General features: G+C 33.4%; 2 protein-coding genes and 2 long non-coding RNA genes across 10 annotated transcripts; 2 read left to right on the top strand and 2 right to left on the bottom strand.

Moving 5' to 3' along the window:
- Positions 1,181-4,544, bottom strand: LOC104719747. 4 transcript variants are annotated; one of them, XR_002033584.1, is made up of 7 exons: positions 3,994-4,543; positions 3,693-3,784; positions 3,497-3,619; positions 2,313-2,828; positions 1,799-1,928; positions 1,612-1,713; positions 1,181-1,428 (listed from the first exon to the last, which is right to left on the bottom strand). It is a non-coding gene; the product is annotated as an uncharacterized LOC104719747 (long non-coding RNA). The 4 variants fall into 4 exon arrangements; XR_002033583.1 differs by having other exon boundaries at positions 1,799-1,917; positions 3,497-3,784; positions 3,994-4,544; XR_756668.2 differs by having other exon boundaries at positions 3,497-3,784; positions 3,994-4,542.
- Positions 5,459-9,612, top strand: LOC104719745. 2 transcript variants are annotated; one of them, XR_002033607.1, is made up of 6 exons: positions 5,459-5,630; positions 6,034-6,079; positions 6,170-6,222; positions 6,800-6,881; positions 8,863-8,954; positions 9,345-9,612. It is a non-coding gene; the product is annotated as an uncharacterized LOC104719745 (long non-coding RNA). The 2 variants fall into 2 exon arrangements; XR_756663.1 differs by lacking the exon at positions 5,459-5,630 and having other exon boundaries at positions 5,637-6,079.
- Positions 6,892-10,318, bottom strand: LOC104719746. 3 transcript variants are annotated; one of them, XR_002033606.1, is made up of 6 exons: positions 10,039-10,318; positions 9,803-9,928; positions 9,600-9,725; positions 7,779-8,080; positions 7,476-7,707; positions 6,892-7,353 (listed from the first exon to the last, which is right to left on the bottom strand). XR_002033606.1 is itself a non-coding variant. In XM_010437713.1 (6 exons), exons 2-6 carry the CDS (start codon positions 9,882-9,884, stop codon positions 7,666-7,668), a joined length of 468 nt encoding a protein of 155 aa, XP_010436015.1. In that variant the 5' UTR covers positions 9,885-9,928; positions 10,039-10,318; the 3' UTR covers positions 6,892-7,665. The 3 variants fall into 3 exon arrangements, 2 of the variants coding, with proteins under 2 accessions (XP_010436015.1, XP_019086162.1); XM_010437713.1 differs by having other exon boundaries at positions 6,892-7,707; positions 7,779-7,911; positions 7,996-8,080; XM_019230617.1 differs by lacking the exon at positions 9,600-9,725 and having other exon boundaries at positions 6,892-7,707; positions 7,779-7,911; positions 7,996-8,055; positions 9,851-9,928.
- Positions 11,464-12,173, top strand: LOC104720664 (transcriptional corepressor LEUNIG_HOMOLOG-like). The gene is made up of 3 exons (XM_010438542.2): positions 11,464-11,551; positions 11,688-11,797; positions 11,892-12,173. Exons 1-3 carry the CDS (start codon positions 11,518-11,520, stop codon positions 12,114-12,116), a joined length of 369 nt encoding a protein of 122 aa, XP_010436844.1. The 5' UTR covers positions 11,464-11,517; the 3' UTR covers positions 12,117-12,173.

Genomic DNA, 12,629 nt, shown 5'->3' with positions numbered 1-12,629 from the left:
GGGTTTTTTTTTTATTTGGCGATTAAGTGAATAATTTCACTAAGTATTGGCGGACAAAAGTCACTTTTGTTTCCCGCTACATAATTTTCCTATCATAGCGTTAATAAGATGCTATTAAAAAGTAAGCGAAAAAAAATCTCATCTTTCATAGCAGTGACGGAAAATGAGCTATATCCGTCTGCTATCAATGTACATATTTGTTGTAGTGGTGGTGTGATTTACATTTATTTTTGAGAAATATTCTAAAATACTACGTAAGTTGTACGAAAAGTATATATGGTTTTAGTAGATACTAATGACAGTTTTATTTTCAAAGTTATAACTTAACACTACATAGTATATAATGAAATCATGTTCTAACACTTAATAGATGTTCCAAAGATAAAAAAAATGCTGATATATCATGGATCCTTTTATACATTTTCTATATACTGTATATGCTGTAAAAAATACAAAAAAGAAAGTAGTGCATACATCGAGGTTAGTTTCCAAAACGTGCTAGACGGTAAGCGGTCGTTACAAACCCACGTAAGTAAGCAATACCGCTGTTGTAAGCTCGAATTTATTTGGTTACCTACACATCAATATCTATTTTTCATTCAATAGATTTTTAGTATACTTTTAGTTCTGAATCAATATTTTAAGTGAAAGGTCCACATTTCAATTTGTTTTTCCTGTTTATTGTTTAATTACGTGCGTACGTACAGTAAGTAGTACAACATATATATATATATATAAAGAAATAGAAGAGTGAAGAAATCATAAGTGAACAGATGGCATTTTTAGTTGGAGGAGAGGCATAGAAAGGGCTGTCTTGGTTGGTCCTTGTCTATAAATAAGGTTCTTTCTTTCTCTTCTTTTAACGACAAAACCCATGATTTATGGACTTAACCTTACAGCTCACACATGCATATAGCCTACATTTCACTGGATGTACTACTCTATTTAAGTGTATTATTTTAAGTGTGTTTTATGTGTATATAGATGTTTTACCGAAACATCATATCCATACCGAATTCACAGAGATTGAAGAAGATTGAAAATCACAGCGAATGATATTTAATTATTTATCTACATTGTTTATGGTTTTGTATAAAATATTATACTCGTTTCAGGGAAGTTCGATGGTCTAGTGGTGTAGTTAGTCTTTTTTTTTTTGTTTTGTTTTTGAGGTCACGAGTTCGATTAATACAACAATCACATTGGTAATGTCTTTTTTTTGTAGCAAATACAGTAATATCTAAACGAGTCTTTTAACAATTTGAAGAGAAAATGTGGTCGTTAAAATCTCTCTCTCTCTCTCTCTCTCTATATATATCTAAACGGTCGATGATCTTTGTGGGTCTATACTTCAATCAGAACTTGCCTTGACCTTTAAAGGCTTGGTAGAAACACATCAAAAGACACCATGTATGTGTATTCATGAAACTGCAAACATCAAAAACAAGGCTCAGTATAGAATGTGTAAGAAGCCCAGTGCAAGTCTAACTTTGGAAACCTCTTAACTCGCATGTTTAACTGTATTCATGGTTATATATATTAACTGTTGTTACTTAATGTTCAGATCAAGGAATCGAAATATTTTAACCGCCTAATGGAAACGAAAGAAACCTGCTTCACGATCTCTTCACATTTAGCGGCTAACTGTTCACTCTAGCTTCTTCTCCTGACTGTCTCACCTGCTTAATCTTGGCAGTATTGTCATCAATGAACCTGTTGATATATAAAGAAAGAAAACTTACGGCGATGATAAAGCATCGTTCATATTGTTAGATGTTTAAAGGCAAGGGAGCATTACCACAGCTACTAATGATTCATTCAACATCTATGTTTTAAATGGCTGGAGGCGAGGTAAGGCTACGAAGGGCGGGTTTTGCACCCTGAGCCTAGGCGCACTTCTCTCCGAGCCTTTGGTGTCTGAGGCGCAACTACACAAGAAAACAAAAGGTTAGTTATATACTTATACTCATTGATCTCTAAACTATGTTAGCACCATGTATGAGTCCAAAACCATGTTAGAACCAATAAAAATGTGGATTATCATTTGAAGAACAGAGAAAGAGGCAATCAAATAGATAAAACCATAAGTCTGAAACAGAGAATAAAAGAAAAACTATTGTGAGACTTGAGAAGATGAAAGAGTTTAACGTGAGATGAGAAGACAAAGAGGTGGTTAAAAAGATTAAGTGAAAAGGTTTATGCAAAAGACTTTTTAGGTTTTCTAGGAATAGTTGTAGCGGCAATAATGTTCACATGCAACTAATTTTGGGAACAAAAAAAGGCAAGTAAATAATAAGTTTCACCATAATTACCTTTTTCTTCATAGGCCCAAAGCGACCAGAGGCGCGCTTGATACCAAGGCGCCACGAAGCGAGCGCCTTTGGGTCATAGCATCGCCTCATCTACTAGAGGCGATGAACCCTGAGCCTTAACTCGCCTCGAGCCTAGGTTTTTAATCATTCCCTGTCCTTGTCTACTAAAAATGGAGGTTGAATCTAAAAGACGTGAACTTGAAGCCAGGCAAACGGATGTTGTCACAAGTTCACCTCTTTTAGATTCAACCTCCAGTTTTAGTTTATTTAACTGTTTTTTCCAGTCATCAAACATGACTGTTTTTTCCTTCTCTAGTTGCTAGTTTCAATGATTCGTTTAGAAAATTACAGCCTCCATCCCAAAACAAAATTACGAAACAATATCTAAAGAGGAAAGAAATAAACCACGACTTTCAACCACTTTCGCCTTAAGTGATTTGTACGCTACACCATCATTCGCTCAATTTAGCTTTAAGAGCTATGTATTCTTTCTTAACAGCTTTCCCTTTGGTTTACCTGTAACATCACGAAATACACTTAAAATTGGAAGATAAATCCAAAACTGGACACATTAAATCTTTTCTCTAAACCAAATGGTTTGACTATTGATCAAGCTCTATCTCGAGACTCGACCGTACGGACGTCCGTACAGTTTCACAATAAGGCCGAAGTGTCTATCTACGACATAAGGGCAAGAGAAGAGAAGAAGTTCGGTCCATCAAGCCCATCAAGTGTTCTAGAACACTCCAATCTTGCCGTTGGGGAACGATGAGAAGAACAGAGTCACGGGTGCACAAGTTGACTTCGGAGACGTCACTATCACCACTTGGGAAACGCTTCTTTCTCTCTCTAAAATGTCGACATCCTATGTTTCTATTCTCGTGAAGGGGGTTGCCCTAATTAAGTCTCCTATTTAAGGTTGTAGACATATGTTGTAAAAGGATATTCTAGTGGAATCTTATCTTCTCACACATTCTCTTTGTTTGTCCCACTAAACTCTCTCTAAGTTACTCAAACTCTCAATCTCTTCCGCTAATTCTAACATTGAGAACAATATCCGCAGTGAACTAGGTACTTGGTAATTTCCATCAGTTATCTATCAAGTTGCAAAAGATGCCCTAAATGCAATTAGCTACGTGTTAATCAATAGGACTTGGTAAATAATCTAGAATTTCATTAGATACCTTTTCATAGACCTCACCTCAAGAACGGCGCCAGCCTTTTCCTGGAAAGTTTCCATTGCTGATTGCTCAGCTTTCTTTGTTTCCCAAGGTACTAACTAGTAGCTTCTTCTCTTCTAAGGCTCCCTGTCTCCACATCACGCCAGTGTATACACAAAATTTTATCTTACGACTAGTGCTAGTATGACCAAATATATACCTGCAATTTTGTCTGGAGATTGAACAATTTTGTGAGCGGAGGTTTGCATTTTCTTGGACAGTTTGCAAAAGATCAAGCTCTGCTTTAGAAATCTGTACAGAGAATACACATGTCAGGAGCAGAAAACACCTATCAGATTGAAGCATATGTAAATCGCGTGATTGGCAAATGGGATTTGTTTCTTCACCAACTTGATTAAAAAGGTTTGTCTATATTATGTCATAAAAACTAGAGAGAACTCAGCTAACTTTACTTTTGAGCGGTAAAGAAGAAGATAAATATAAAAGCAAGAAGACCTTACCTCGGTTCGGGCTGATTCGAGGCCGCATAACAGATTACATGATGTGACTTTTCACTTTGCAATAAAGATTCATACATTGCATTGAGTTGACATGATGATTTGGGTTCTCAAATAACTCCAAAACTTCAAAATCCAACTTGCCCTTTCTCTTCTCCACAATGGATTTGAACATTCAAAGACCCAAAGTAAAAAAAAAAAAAGAAGCAATTCATCAGAAATTTCCAAAAGATGAATAATTTAGGACACAATTCGTTTGAATCAGACGAAGAAGTATTTCAAAATCGACGGTAAAATTGAGTGAGCGAGTTAAGAGAGGAACTAGGGGTTTGGAGAAATACATACTCGTTGAGAGCGGAGAGATCGATAAGAAGTTCAGAGACGAACTCGGCTGTGTTGTGTGTGGGATTCGATGAGAACAGAAGACGAGACAATTCGTAAACGAATTGAAGAAAAGAGAAGAAGAGAGAGAGAGAGAAAGAGAAGAATTGAAGACGAGACAATTCGCCTTAGACCCAAGGAAGGAAGAAGAGAGAAAGCCGAAGGTCGCAGGGGAGCGTAAGAAGAAAACACACGGAGCTTTTTTAGTTAATGGGCCTTTTTGGGCCTACATTTAACCGTTGAGAAAGAAAAGAAACACTAATTTTCTCCGCCTCTAAAACGCGTTTGCGGTTAGTTTAAATTTCATTATTTAGGACCGTACGATTTAAAAGTATATGATGGATCAACGGTCACTATGGATGATAATTATACCCGTTAGAGAACGCATCAACGATTATGATTATACTAGATTTTGACCCGTGCATACGTACAGAATAATTATTTGTGAAATTTAATATAATAAAAATTTAAGTAATTTTTACAATATAATTTGGTTATATATTATCAATTTATTTTTAGTAGTTATAAAAATATAATTTGGTACTATATTATCAATTTATATGTTAAAATTAAAAGTAACAATAATTTTTTAAAACTAATATATTGGTAAGTACTTTACAATATAATTTGGTTGAATTTATGCAACTTATTTTTGTTACTCCTAATACTAAATGTAGTTATAAGTATTTAAAAATATAAAAGTATAGATTTTATAATAATGTAAAACTAAACTAAAAGTATCAATAAAAATTTGAAGATTCCCTTTATAATATATCTATGGTATAACGCTAGTTTTTCACAAAATATTAAAATGAGAAATAGGCTATTTTGTTATAGATAAAACAGAAAAAGAAGAGACCCATAAGTAATTTCAAATATTTGTGTGATTGTTTTAAAAGTAACAACTAATGAAAATACTACATTAATTATTTGAATTTTGAAGTAGACGAACTAATTTTTCCAGTTTGCATTTTTTGAAAACTCGTTTGGTTTTACTGTTAAAATAAATAAAAAGAAAGGAGATGACTTAAAAAAAAAAAATCAGAAAAAATAGATAATGTAAAATCCTCTATCCTTTGTCGGTTCCTTACTATGCCACCTAATTGTGATGTGAGACAGCGCCGCCCATACCTTTCTCTCCCTTTCACCACTGTTCTTTCGCCATACCCCACTGTTCTTTCGCCATACCTCTTTCCTTTCATCATTGTTCTCTCTCTCTCTATTATATACACGAGCTGAACATGTATGATTGGGTTCAGGTAATTTTCTTTCTTGTAAGTTTTTTTAATTTGGTAAGAGTGACTTCTTAAATTTGACAACGAAGTAATTGAGTTGAGGAATAACAGACTCCTATTTTATTTGCGATAACTGGATTTTATTTGTGAGAACTGTATACAACAGACTTAATACCAGACTCCTATTTTATTTCTGATCTATGACTGTTCTCCCTAATCTCAATTCTATTGTAAACTCGATTTGGTTTATATCACAACCGATTTGACAATTCAGTTTTGATTTCAATTTTTTTGCAGTTTTATTCAAGTATTTAGTCTCTGATTATAAGTGCTATTTTCTTCAGTTTCTTTAGTTATCTTCGGTTTGGAAATGAAATATTTCAGTCTATTTGTTCTATTGCTAACTCTATGTATTTCTTGTTTTTAGTTATGTGATTGTTGGACATATTGTGAACCAAAAGTTTGATATAAAGGTTCAATTTTTTTTGTACTTCTTAGATCTTATAGTATAAAGGATTACTGGCTATTGGCATTGAAACTTATAAACATTTCATTGGATGCAGTTGATATTAGAGTAGACATGCCAGTGACATTGCAGCTTCATTCCATCTCTAAGGTACTTATCGTTGCTTTCTTTAACTTTTAAAAAAGTAGCAAAAAAATCGAGTACGAGACATGATTTAGCAAAATTAGAAACATTAAACTAAAACAAATACGACATAGCAATTGTGTTCTTGTAAAAGAAAATTGGATTGCACTGATACATTAATCTTCTTATTGAACAACACCTAGAGCATAACATGCATCTCTAAACGTAGGATATAAAATGCCATCAACAGTACGTAAATCTTCATAACTGGTTGCACCTCTTCTATGTGTTAAAAGGATTTTCATGTAAAACTGACCACCCATAGCTGTTGACCTAAATTGCATCTGAGTAACTCCTGAATTTCTTTGACGCAAGTAACTCTGTTCCAAACAACGTGTTTAGGAAACTCAATGTAAGTCAGCTGTTTTGCCACTGTGTTGTGTGTGTTCATCTTCATCCATTCCAAAAGTTGAGAACCATTAGAGTAATAGAGAGACATCTTGGAACTGGAAAAAAGAAGATTATAATTAATATACTGTGTTAAGTAAAGATAAACAGAATATAATACAAATGGAGAAACTAATTGATTCAATAACTTGAACAGACATTATCAAGCAGTGAATATCGTTTCCAGAGAAGTTAAAGAAGCAAAGGAAGTGAAGAAAGATGATAAGAATGAGAATATTGTAAGTACAACTAACCTGAAGTTAAATAGGAGAATAAATCTTGCCATGATCTTTGCTTGTACGTAGTGGTGTTAGTGTTAGAAAATTACGGGATTTTGGTTATAGGAACTTTTTGTTTTTTTTTTTGGTATCTTAATTAAATATTTATCTCAAACATCCCACAACTGAATTAGCAGAGGCATAAAAAACAGAGGCCATAACAAAGAGTATTGGGCACATATATTTTTTTTTTAACTATACACCTTCTTTGATGTGAAAAAACACTATCATTACATCATTAATATTAAAAAAGAATAACGAAAATATATACATTTAACACTACAAAGTAGGACATTTAGTTTGATCCTACTATTCATGTAACTGGAAAATTAAATTTAAGTTGTAAAACATAACAAAAGCTAAAATAAAATAAGATAAAGGATAAGCCATAAACACACTTGATGTTGATTTGCAAGATTCGACGGCCATTCTCCTTAAACATGAAAAACATGAAATTGACAGTTAGATAAATGTATAACAATGTAAGTTTATAGGTCCAATAATTTCTGTTATATTAATAAGAGTAATATGAATAAAGAGAAAATAATGTAGTACCTACATATGAGTCATCAATTATCTAATCTGTTGGAAAATCTCCTTAAAAACAACATTTGTTGTTTTTGTATCTCTGTTCCCATCCTCATCAACAATTAGGATCTTCAGACCTCTTCTGCTTTTGACTCTTGACACGGCGACGCAAAGTTGGCCGTGAGTAAACCCTGCTCTAGGTAAACTCAATGTCTTTTCAAAATTCCAAAATTCTTGCAAAAGTAACGCAAGTATTTTCCTGAGAATTTAAAAATCAGATAAGTATATATCAACTTTATATTAAATAGACTTGAATATGAAAACAAATACCTGAGAAGTTTTAGTAATCTGATCAATAGATTCCCAGCTACTTAATGGAAAAGAATCTTCAACTTTGTTGCTCAAATCAGGTGTCATGAGTTGAGAAACTCTATGAACATCATTTGAGTCCCTATTGCCCAGCCTGTAGTGTTTTGTTGAAAATAAGGGAAGATATTGTCAACATTTTTGCTTTTAAGAAAACATTTTAAACAAAGAAAAGACTTACTGCATTTTAAATTCAGCAATTTCAGATAGGTCTCCATCAAGAAACAACTTTGTAGAGAATCTAGAATTTTGAACAGATACTTTACCTATATATAAAAAAAAATTGGTTAAGAGGTCGCATAAAGAAAAGTTCATATTATAAATCTTTTATCTTATAAAGCACAAGTCACCTGACCAATAAAAATTTGCCACATCAAATATTAGTTTATATTTATTGTAAGCAAAAAATCAAATAAAAAGAATTACAATTGATCGTGTGAATTGTGAAATGAGGAAAAACAACAAAAAAAAACTGACCCAATTTTCATGTTTTACGAAATTGAACAAAATATTGGCAATGGTAAAGTCTAAGCCCATAACTTTGTGTGTAAACCTTAGAGAAACCAGTTAATTTTATTAACAAAAGCTGTAAATAATTTATCCCTAATTTTACTCCCACTAACACTTCCACGTTAAGAGTGATTTACAACCGATCCATCTCCTATTTAAATCCAAATTCGGGTTCTTCACAATCTTTCTTTGTATTCCTCTCATCTACATCGATTTTTTTCCCTTCTTCTGGTTGCCATATAAACTACTGTCAGTTTAATTTGACAAATCTATCAAACAAGTCCATTCAGGTTTTTCACTACTCTTAATTCAAATTTATTTTCTCTCGGTAACGCATAGTTATTCTCTATGGTTTTACATGAGTTTGGTTAAAAATGCTGATTATAATTTATGGTTTGTGAATCTTTGAATTCTGCTACTAGAAATATGATATTTGTGTATTTACACACTTGTGTAATTTAGAAGCACGTATTGTATCTTCAGTTTGGATCTTATTCAAGTGGACAAATCTAAGCATTGTTTGATTTATTTGTGACAGGTATGAGTACTGCCATGATGCATCGGTATTCCATATTCGATAACGAGAAATACATAAATGATAAGTAAAGAGAGTTGGTGAACCTGATGAACGTAAGAGCTCTTAGTACTTCCAGTCTCAATTTTTTGTGTGCTATTCAAATGCTTATTTGAATATTAGATCATCTAGAATATTTGCTGATTGAAAGATATATATTCATAATGTGTGTAGTTTTCTATTTCAAAACTGATATGTTTCCCTAAAATAATTACTAGGTGACTTATAATGAAGATATCAAGGATCAGTAGAGCCCATGTGCTAACTTTGTTATATCTTTAAATTACTAAATTACTTGATTGTGATTTCATTTGTTCTTCATTCAGTATTTGCCTAATCTAACTACTTCTAGATATGGCTCTGACTTTCATATACTCTGTTTATCATTTCTATAACCTAATATCTCTCTCATCTCACCCATCTGACTACAAGTTTCTTTCTTGCAGGTGTTGATTATTAGTTTCAGCCATTACAACAATGTGGATGGAGAAATGATTTCCTAGCTAAGGTGTAGGAAAACGAGAACAACAGCATCAAAATATTACAAGAGGAGGAAACAAAATTCAAGGCATTTAGAGGCTCATAATTCAAGGCATTTTTTAAGTATAAAGAGTATTCTATGTATGATCTTGATCTTAAAATTATTTGATTCCGTACGATGTACGGGTGTAACACTAGAGTAATAAGCTTGAATTTGTTACCATTAAATTTTTTGATCCTCGTAAGATTCCCAAGTAATATTATAGGACCTGCAGTTTTTTTTGGTAACATAGGAATATACATTTTTACTGTGATTCTCCCATAAAATACACTCCATGATAGTGTCACTGCAATAAACATCAAATAAGAAGTCGCATAAAAAAAAGGTCATATTATAAACTAGTAATAAGCTTGAATTTGTTACCATTAGATTTTTTAATCCTCATAAGACTCCCAAGTAATATTATAGGACCTGCAGTTTTTTTTGGTAACATAGGAATATACATCTTCAGTGTGATTCTCCCATAAAATACACTCCATGATAGTGTCACTGCAATAAACATCAAATAATAGTGTCATTGCAAGAGAGTCCATAATATGTTGTAAATTTTATAAAGAGAGACATGAAGAAGTATGAAACTCTCCAGACACTTAACTAACCTTAGATCTCGTACCTGAATATCCAACAGCTTTGACTTTTGTCTAGAACAATCTTTCTCAGTAATCTGACTCATACCAACAATTTCTCCAATAATATCTGGGAAAAAAATGGAAATAGAAGCAAACTTATAAGATAATGAAAATCGGAATGCTTAAATAACAGAAAGGATAATCTTTACTGAGAAATATTGAGCTCCACTTGAAAACGATAATCTATTTGGTAACGAAGAATATAACATATGGATCTGCTGGGACATTGGTAATTGGAAATAAAAGAGGTTTTCTGGTGATCTTTTTTGTGTTTAGTGAATGTTGAAGAACATTTATATAGAAGAGGGGAATTGTTGTAACCACCATAAACGTGGATTGTTAGTGGGAGTGAATTTAGGAATGATTTTCAGTTGTGTTTATGTGTTTTGCTTCTCGTCGTGCAGAGGAGAGGAAAATGAAAAGGTGAACGACACATGTTTTGATGCTTCCGTTAAGGTTATTCAAAGTATTGTTGATGGGCTTTTTTGTGGGCTTCAAATATTGTAAATAAGCCATAAACCCAATCACTCAAATTGGTGAAGGACATTCTTAGTTTTTTTTAACACAATTATTTATCCCACGATCTCTTTTTTATAATAGGATTTTGTTTTTTATTTTTTTTAAAAAAGTTATTTGAAAATATCTGATATGACACAACTTTAGTGGACGAGTGACTTCTGCTTTATAGGATAAAATATACTCAGAAAAACTCTTTTTTTTCACACATTATTATTTTTTTCCCAAATTTTTCTCTCTCCTTTTTTTTTTCTTTTTTTTTCTCGAAGAAGAAGAAGAAGTCTTCGACGATTCGTGGGAAGATTGGTTTCAAATTAATCTTAAGGTTAGTAGTATGTATTCAATTTCTCTGAATCGCGTAATCGTTTTCTAAATTTGATAAGTTTTTTTTGGTAACTCGCTCTTATATATTTTGTGTTCATCTTTCTAGGGTTCTTGTTTTTGGTTTGCTTTAGGCATGAAACTATTATGATCGGCTGGGCTTCGTCTCCTTCGTGATGATTGGTTTCAAATTGAGGTTAGTAGTATGTATTTCAATTTCTCTGTATCGTGAATTCGTTTCTAGGATTGATAAGTTTATTTTGTAGTCGCTCTCATGTATGTTGTATTGATCTATCTAGGGTTTTGTTTTTGGTTTGATTCGAGAACGAATTTACAACAATCGTCTGGGCTTGGTCTCCTTCGTGATTGATTTGGTTAGGGTTCTTCCTCCTCTGATCCTCTACGTGTTCTTTGTTTTTTTTTAGGGTTTCTAGATTTACTTTACTCACTAATCGTTCTTATATATATGTATATATATATATGTTGTACTGATCTGATCTAGGGTCTTTTTTTTCTCTTCTTACTTTCATGTTTTTTGGGTTTTGTAGGCTTGACGTTTATAGATATGATTATTTGGTGAAGAAGAAACTTCATAATACTGCAGAGTCGTTTATGACTGAAGGGAAGGTTTCACCTGATCCAGTTGGTATAATAATACTACTTTCTTGTTCCACTTTAATCCTTATTTGATTTTGAGTTTTGTTATGTAATTGTTTTCTTGTGCTGTCAATCTAGACGAAGTTATTACCTAACTCTTTGGATTGTGTTTTTTTTTTATGTAGCAATTGATGCACCTGGAGGGTTTCTCTTTGAGTGGTGGTCTGTGTTGTGGGATATCTTCATTGCAAGGACAAATGAGAAACATTCAGAGCCTGCTGCAGCTTATATTGAGGTGCCTTCCTACTAACCATCTGGGGAGATATGCTCTTTTTTTTTTACCCTCTAGTTTCCACTTTAATAATTGACCATTGGATTTGGAATTTTAGGCACAACAAGGTAAAGCGAAGGAGCAGCAAATGCAAATTCAGCAACTTCAATTGATGCGACAAGCTCAAGCTCATATGCTACATAGAAAACCTAATCACCCTTCTCTAAGGGGTCCAATGAATGCTATTGGTTCTGAAGGGATGATTGGACAGTCAAATGCTAGTGCTTTGGCTGCAAAAAATGTACGAGGAACGTATGAAGCAACCAAATCCAATGAACTCTGAGACATCCCAACCTCATCTTGATGCAAGGATGGCCCTTCTTAAATCAGCAACAAATCATCATGGGTAAATTGGCTCAGTTTTTTTTTCCTGCTGTCGTTTTTCCCCTGTCCTCACACCGTTGACCCCTTCTCATTCTGTCAAAACCGTCAGATGGTCCAAGGTAACCATCAAGGAGGTGTTTCGGCAGCGCTGCAGCAAATTCAGTCGCGAACTCAACAACCCACTGTAACTACTACTTGAGCACCTTACTTTATGACTGTTTAAATCTTCTAGCAGACAAGTCTCCAGTCAAATATTTTGGGTGTGCATCTGAATCTCTTGTACGTGCAGGGAATCAGAAGTGAAGTCAATCTGGGTACATCTCGGAGACAACTGCCAGTGGATCCTTCTACAGTTTATGACCAGGGAATTCTGCAATCAAAGCCAGGTAAAATTTATCCAGTGTAATGCATACTGGAGTATATGCTCAGCTAAAAGATAATTTTGGTCAATACTGGTAGCATGCCTTCAATT

This window comes from Camelina sativa, chromosome 10, assembly GCF_000633955.1.
Source record: "Camelina sativa cultivar DH55 chromosome 10, Cs, whole genome shotgun sequence".
Taxonomy (NCBI): domain Eukaryota; kingdom Viridiplantae; phylum Streptophyta; class Magnoliopsida; order Brassicales; family Brassicaceae; genus Camelina; species Camelina sativa.
This window is presented reverse-complemented; position numbering and strand designations above follow the sequence as displayed.